General features: G+C 40.3%; 1 protein-coding gene across 7 annotated transcripts in view; it reads left to right on the forward strand.

Moving 5' to 3' along the window:
- Positions 1 to 7,303, forward strand: part of usp25 (ubiquitin specific peptidase 25) — a 33,536-nt gene extending 26,233 nt beyond the window's left edge. For all 7 annotated transcript variants that reach the window (XM_063895450.1, XM_063895453.1, XM_063895455.1 and 4 more), the window contains 6 exons: positions 634 to 812; positions 1,929 to 2,007; positions 2,161 to 2,240; positions 2,922 to 3,045; positions 5,210 to 5,402; positions 6,486 to 7,303. In XM_063895450.1, the coding sequence (XP_063751520.1) occupies positions 634 to 812; positions 1,929 to 2,007; positions 2,161 to 2,240; positions 2,922 to 3,045; positions 5,210 to 5,402; positions 6,486 to 6,658 (828 nt within the window). In that variant the 3' untranslated portion in view covers positions 6,659 to 7,303. The remainder of the gene's footprint in view (positions 1 to 633; positions 813 to 1,928; positions 2,008 to 2,160; positions 2,241 to 2,921; positions 3,046 to 5,209; positions 5,403 to 6,485) is intronic.
- The last annotated feature ends 385 nt before the right edge of the window (positions 7,304 to 7,688 follow it).

A 7,688-nucleotide genomic window follows, 5' to 3' on the forward strand; every position in this document is an offset into this window, starting at 1 on the left:
AAAAAAGATATATCTCTAGCGGCGAAACAAGTCGATATGCAGAGAAATATGATCATGATTCTTTAACACAATTACTCATTTGCTTTAGAAACATCATGCATAGGGTTAGGGTTTGGTTCCTTTTTAAGCTAAATTCATGAATCTTGTGCATTTCTATAGCAAGATCAATAAAAGACGTTATGCTCTAGTAAGCATTTGAATCATTAATGCATTGGCTGTTTAGATGAATGATGGTTACCAACATCGCTGCAGAACTCTGGAATAATATCCATGCTCTAAATACCCAGGGAACCTATCACTTTTCCACAGCACAAAGGGATTGTGCATAATGTTGACAATGGCTTGATCTGGCATTTGTAGAATCCATTTGTGAGCAAATTCTTGAAGTACAAATGTGTTGCTGAGATATGAGCCCTAAAAGGTGTTTTTTAACTTCAACAAATCAACTCCATGTCACCTGTCTGACAGTTTTATGATCTGGCATAAACAATACATTTTCAATTCAATGAAAAACTCTTTGCAAGTTACTTTTAAGTACCTGACTCTAGAGGACCTGAGTCAGTAGATGTCTGCATGTCCAGACCGCTTTTACCTTTAGTCTTAGTTTCTCCTCGCCTCTTTGTTTCCGGGCAGGCCATAAAGCTGGAGTACGCTCGTCTGCTGAGGTTCGCCCAAGAGGACACTCCTCCTGAGAATGACTACCGCATTCAGCACATCATCGTCTACTTCATCCAGAACCAGGCGCCAAAGAAGATTCTGGAGAGGACTCTGCTCACACAGTTTGCTGACAGGAACCTGGCCTTCGATGAGAGGTACATCACACTGTGCAGCTGAGCATTTAATAATACACAACATGATATATTGAATAAACAAGTTATATAATGTAGTACAGTTGAACATTTTACTTTAATTTCTTATGTTTTATGATGATTTGTATCCTATTTTATGTTTTACTGAAAAATATGACTTTAAACTCCTATGTTTATATGAAAATAAATAGAATTGTATTTAATTATTGGATAGTTTTTCTTTAACTTCTAGATGTAGAACTTGTTTTATCTTTTTACTGCACATTCTTAGTTTCACTTCCTATGTTTATATATATATATATATATATTTATATTCTGTTTTTTAATCTTTCATTGGATATTTTACTGTCTTTGCAAATGTTTCCTTTTACTTCTGTTTTTTCACACATATCTTTATTTGTATTTTATTGTTTGGTTGCACATTCTTAACTTAAATGTCTATTCGATTATTTTAATCTGTTTTTATTTCATTCATTCTAAAATAAAGCAACTGTCACAACCCAATTTTCACTTGGATAAATTAGGAAAATATCTGATACACTCCAGGAAAACTGGCTGTTCAGAACAAATTTTGAACACAATTAAATATATTCTCTTTGTTAAGCCCCTTGAAAAATCATGTTAGAGGATTTAAATCAAATCAACTTCTCAAAATGAACTGCAGAGAGCAGCAGAGAGCTTCCCTCTGACACATTCACTGTCAGCACAAACAGCAAATCCTCTAGGCTCGTATTCCCTCTGTTCAAACACAAATCTTAGGAGACATGTCCAACAATGAGAAAAATCAGGATTCCCTCCCGATTAACGTTGTGATCTTGATGTCATTATGGTTGTAATACTATCTCTTAAAACTTTTAAACTACGCTTGTTGGCCTCGATCCATATTCATGAGTTGAAAATTGATTTCTCCCTCCTCCGCTATTTTGAGCCAGATAATTAGATTTATGTGTGCATGTGGCCTCAATAGGAGCCTCAGGAGGAGTGTTTCACTTCTCCTCTCAGCAGTAAAGAGTGATTCATTAGGCTATGCTCAGGCCTCGGGCAGGGAGGACTGTTTCATCGTGGAGTACCTCGCAATGACTCATCATCTCTTCGCTATCCCCCCCCCTCCCCCCACAGATGTAAGAGCATAATGAATGTGGCACGTGCAAAACTGGACTTGATTAAGCCTGAGGAGGTCAACATGGATGAATATGAGGTCAGCAGCATTGTCTTCCAAGTCATTTTTATACTCCCTGTAATGCAGTATTCCACATTGCCTTTTCCCTGTCGTAGTTAATCATTACAATCCAACTTAATGCATGTGGATGCTTCTTCTTGTATTTAAGTGACTTCTGTTTATCTTTAACAGATGTGGCATCAGGCTTACCGGAATTTCCGCGAGACAACCATCTCCATGATGACTGGCTTGGAGCTCTTCCAGAAGACAAAGTATGACAGCACCTTCCCAGTGCTTCTGCTCATATCTAATATTAGAAAACATTACCTCAATCTGCAACTAGTTTGTGAGAGAGTCAAATGAGTTCACATAAAAAGTGCAACCCTTTTTTTACGATACTCTTTTCAGTTTGCTTCCCATCAGCCAGCAAATGTTAAATGTGGCCTGCAGAGGGCAGCAGCGCACAGTCTGCGCTCTCTTTATAGTTGTGCAGTGAGTTCATCAAGTTCATTTCCAGAGGTGGAAGAAGTACTGTGCTTGAGTAAAAGTAGAAACACCACAGTGTAGAAATACTCCTGCGTTCAAAAACGTAACTTAAGTAAAAGTATTAGCGTCAACATGTACCTAAACCTCAAAAAGTACTGCAGAATGGCTCATTTGAAGATAGTAGGGTGGTAATAGTGTGAGAAGAAATGCCCATGGTATAATTTAAGTCTTCATTAATGTGTTTATCTATCATTAATGCAAAGTAAGCTGAGTAAAAAGTACAATGTAACTTCTGAATTGTAGAGGAGTAGAAGTATTAAGTAGCAGTAAATTAAAATACTTAAGTAACTAAGTTAAAATACTTCTTAGTTACTGTTTATTTCTGCTGTGAAATGGTTCGCTTCAAAAGTTCTCACTGCAGCTTTGATACCAACATATCTGAATGTGTTATCTCTTTTTCTTTTCAGTTACATAGACGCTTTGATGTATCTGATTTACGCGTACCAGTACAACAAGGAGCTTCTGTCTAAAGGGCTTTACAGGGGGCACGACGAGGAGCTCCTGGGTCACTACCGTCGGCAGTGTTTGCTGGTGAGGCAATGCATGAGTCACAATTTATCTAATTCGTACAACTTCTAAACAGAGTGGCGCAGGAATGAGTCCTGAATCCTGGAATTTAGTTAGCATATTGGCTCTTCTGGTTCCCTCGTCTCTTAGTCAACAGCTTTGGAATGTATTTTTGGTTATATGTCTGAAATAAGGTCTTGCTTTACAACATAAACTATGTTAGTAAATACTCCACAGAATGTATGAAGCTTTTACGTGTCTTAAAACAGTGGTTGCTAACACGTAACTAAATGACACTACTAAACGTCACAGGGAACATTAGCCGCCTTTAGCTTAGTGGTGGTTACGTGAAGTCATGTGACTGTGATGTAGTTACTTCATAGCTTAACGTTAGCTTGAGATTCCACTTACACTTAAAAAATCATGAAGTTGTGATAATATGTGAAGATTATCCCTCCTATTTTCTGCAATATTCCAAAATCCAATGGTAAAATCCCTTTTCTTTTTGTCGAGGGAGCCCTTGCAATGCTAATTTCTTGATTGGCCTACAAAAATAAGTCATCCCTGCATCACTGCGCTACATTGAAGCAAGGATATGTATCATTTTTACTTTCTAACAGTGATCGCAAAGAGGGCATTACCTCTGTTATGTCTTTCCTTCTGATCTCCTCTACCTCTCTTTCAAACTTCCTGTGTTAGTGACTCAGCAAAACACAGCCAGACTTTCCCCCTTCGATGCTGAGCTGCTGGACTATAATCAAATTGCCTTCCTGAGATATTGCTTTGGCTTGCTTGCAGCCCACTTTTTCATCTGATACTGGCAGATGAAAATCCTTTCAGTGGTGTGATGTGAGCCTCTTTTCATTTCACCCCAGCTCCAGGCTGTGGTGTTATTGGTTAGGGCTTGGGGTATTTTGGTCTGATCAGCCACACACTTCAGCAGCCTTCTCCCCGCTGCACTCGCTAACCTTACACCAGCATTGTGCTCGTAATGTAATCATCGGAGTGGGAATAGGAAGAGGGGGCTCTGAGTGTAAACACATTAGCATGAGACACAAGCACGTCCTCGGCAAACCTCAGCTCAATCTCAGATCTCAGGCCAGATCTGCGGCGGGGTCCGCTCAGCAGTTTACCTCCGGCTCTTGTTTTAACTGAAAACACAGCTAACATTGACACAGTTAATGTTCTTGGATGATTTGCAAATCCCGCCTCGCAGTCCCCCGATTCAGAACTAAAGAAACACGTGGTTCGTCTGAGAGGAGGTCAGGGAGTTTGTCTGTGACGGCAGGGAGGCTCTGGCCCAGAACAGGAAGAAAGTAAACTCAGTACCCACTAAATAATGTCTGTTGGATAACATTAGCAGTCTAGTAATCATCAGTGGAACAAATTGAGAACGAGTCAAAATTGGGAAATAAAGTGAAACATAAGAATATTTTTGAAATAAAAACAGTACCACAAAATAATACATATATTAAAAGAATATGAAGTCAGCTAGGCCAGATACTGTCTTTTGCTTGCAAGGTGCTGGACAGAGCCTCCTGCTTAGAAAAAACACTTTTTTATTGTTCCTATCACAACACTATCTTGGCATCGATTTGAGATACTCTATATTTGTTTTGAGCGAGACGGACAATCTGTGTGCGCCAATAAGTATCCCCCACTCACCATCAGCAGCAGCAGCCGCATCCAGTGTCCGCTCAGCTGATCTTCAACAATCGTTTCCGTCTTTGTTCTGTTAGTTTACGTCTGAAAGACACAGCCAAATACAAGCTTCTCCTCCAATTTCTGCAGTGTCTGCACCAGCGCAAATATTTTGAACTCGAGGCGGGGGCTATTCAAAAACGCTTGAGCGCATAGAAAAAAGGACAGCAGCGCCTTGTTTCAAGGGAGCCACATGTGCTCACTCCTCATTGCAAACAATTAAAACAAATTACACTTGGGCTCTGCAAAAGGCACGTTATGAACACAGGGCCTAAAAGACGTAAAATATACTTCATGTAAGGTTCTACATCTGATGTCTTCAAACCACCAGGGATAAACTGTAGATGCACAATATGGAGCATGATCCAAGTAAGACATGGAAGTAGAAGAACAGGAGTTCCAAATCCATTGATATTAATAGATAAAGCCTTTGAATGTATTTGTGGTTTTAGCCACTCTTATAATCTTCTGTATATTTCCTGTGCAGAAATTGAACGAGCAGGCGGCGGCCATGTTTGAGTCTGGAGAAGAGGCGGAGGTGAACACGGGTCTGGGCATCATGAACGAGCTGGTGGTGCCCTGCATCCCTCTGCTGCTCATCCATGACACAGAGAGGGACTTGCTGGCCGTGGAGGACATGAGGAACCGCTGGTGCTCCTACCTGGGCCAGGAGATGGAGTGTGAGTCCCCGAGAGAGGAGGAGGGGGAGGACACGTATTTCTGGAGACATGAAGGATTAGGTCACTCGTACATTCCACCTGACAAAGGTCATCATAATCAGGCCACTGCTCAGTTCATTATGAGGGAAGGCCTTTCCTTTGGGGACATCTAAATGTTTTATCCAGAAAAACACATGGAGACAAGTTTTAATAATAATGTGAATCCTTAATTATTTTATTAATGAATCCTAAAGCAACAAAGGTCTAACCTTTAATAAATCACAAGACATGTTGGCAGTAGTGGAAGAAGAATTCAAATATTTTACTTAAGTAAAAGTTGCATTACTAAATAGTGTTACAAGTAGAAGTCTCGCATTCAAAATAAAGTGCATAGTACAGTAGTATTAGCATCAAAAAGTACTTGAAATGTAAAAAGTCAAAGCATTCATCATGCAGAAGGCACGTTTTAGAATAATGCTTTAATATTAATCAATAAATATCTGGGAGGCAGTAATGTGTTCAGCAGTTGCAGCTGAAAGATTTATCTGAATTACTTTTATTTTTCTTGTTGCTATGAAGATTAACCTAAAATAATCTGGATTTGTAAAGTAACTAGTAATTAAAGCCATCTTAAAATTGTAGTCCAGTAGAAATTACAATACTCCCCTCTGAAATGTAGTGAAGTTAAAGTATAAAGCAACCTAGTACCTCACATTTGTAATTAAACACACATGTAAAGTATATGCAATGGATGCAAATTTGCTCTGCCTGAGGCAACTGTGCACAATTCTTATATTCATTGTGCTGTCAGACATAATGAAACCATTTCTTGGTAGAGAAACGGGATTGAAGAGGACTCAGTGTTTTGTCAGTCTGCTGCAGTATCAGTCCTCACAGAGTTCCTGGCCTCTGTTCAGGAAATGCTTTGTTTTATCTCCCAGACTCTTTAGTTAGTTCTACAATCTGTTCCTCTGGTGGAACATGCTTTCATACTGTACTCTGGAAATATTTACCCTGCCACTTCTGTGTTTAGTAATCAGCAAACTGTAATGTAAGACTGTTATCATTGACTTCCTCTCTGTGTGTTTCCTCTTCCTGCTGCAGCCAACCTCCAGGAACAGTTGACCGACTTCCTCCCCAAGTTACTGGACTGCTCCACGGAGATCAAAAGCTTCCACGACCCCCCCAAGCTGCCCACCTTCTCCACCCTGGAGCTGAGCGAGCGCTTCAGCCGCGTAATGGCCGCCATGGGCAGAGTGCCCACCGAGGGGAGATGAGCGCGGGGGGGGCCCGGCCGGACACCTCCCTCGTCACAGGCACACATCCATGGACCTCTCTTAACCCATGCCTTCCTTCTAAAGCCAGGGGTCTCTCGCTTCTAGCTCTTATTCCTCTGTTACTCTTTTGCTGCTATAGGTTTTATCATTATAAAAATGATTTCCTTTTTATTTTAAGCAAAACACACAGGAAGGAGGATGGACTGTTGAAGAAAGGAGATGGAGGAACAGTGGCAGTACAGTGGTTAAAAGCCAAGCAAATTGTGCTTCAGCTTTGAGAAAAACAAACATAAACAAGGGTTTTTCATAGTTTATTATTGTTGTTGTTGCAGTTTGATTCCAGCTTCCCCACCGCACTCACAGCCCTTTCTAAAGCCCCCTCCTCTCCCCGCTGCTCTGCCTCCAGTTTGGTACAGTATTAACACGTTTTGTTTTACTTTTCTAAGGAAGTAAGGAAGAGAGCCTTCAGATTTATCAGCGGCTCAGGGGACCTCACAGGGGTCTCGTGTGTTTGTGGACTGCGCCAGAATGAGATGTTTTCAGTGCTGTGGTAGACAGCCATGGACATCCTGTGGCTTGTAAATCGAGAGAATAAAGTTTTATTTATGGCCCTTTTAGGCCAAATAAACTAATGTTTTTGCCTGACGTTGATTTGCCCTTTGTTTGCACAACCATAACTTACACTGACATTATTATTTGTATGATTATCATAGACAATGCTCATCATTTTCGGAAGTTAATCATTAGTTTTCTTTGATGACATTAAGGTGATGGAGCTGCTGGCAGTTGATGGTAATTTGAGGTTTATCAGCTGCTGTAATGCAGCTTTTTAGAAGCCAACTGTCATCAATGTGAAGATACAAACTCAAAGCAAACAACACCTGGCCGAAGTAATAGGAATAATTATTTGAGCTGCTTTGAGGTATGTTTTTATTTCTTTTATTTTGCAATTCTGGACTCATTTACGGGAACAAGCAACCCAAGGATTAACAGAGGGAAGCACCTTTCAGAAGCCCTCTTTATAACTGTT

Source organism: Eleginops maclovinus, chromosome 11, assembly GCF_036324505.1.
Source record: "Eleginops maclovinus isolate JMC-PN-2008 ecotype Puerto Natales chromosome 11, JC_Emac_rtc_rv5, whole genome shotgun sequence".
Lineage (NCBI taxonomy): Eukaryota > Metazoa > Chordata > Actinopteri > Perciformes > Eleginopidae > Eleginops > Eleginops maclovinus.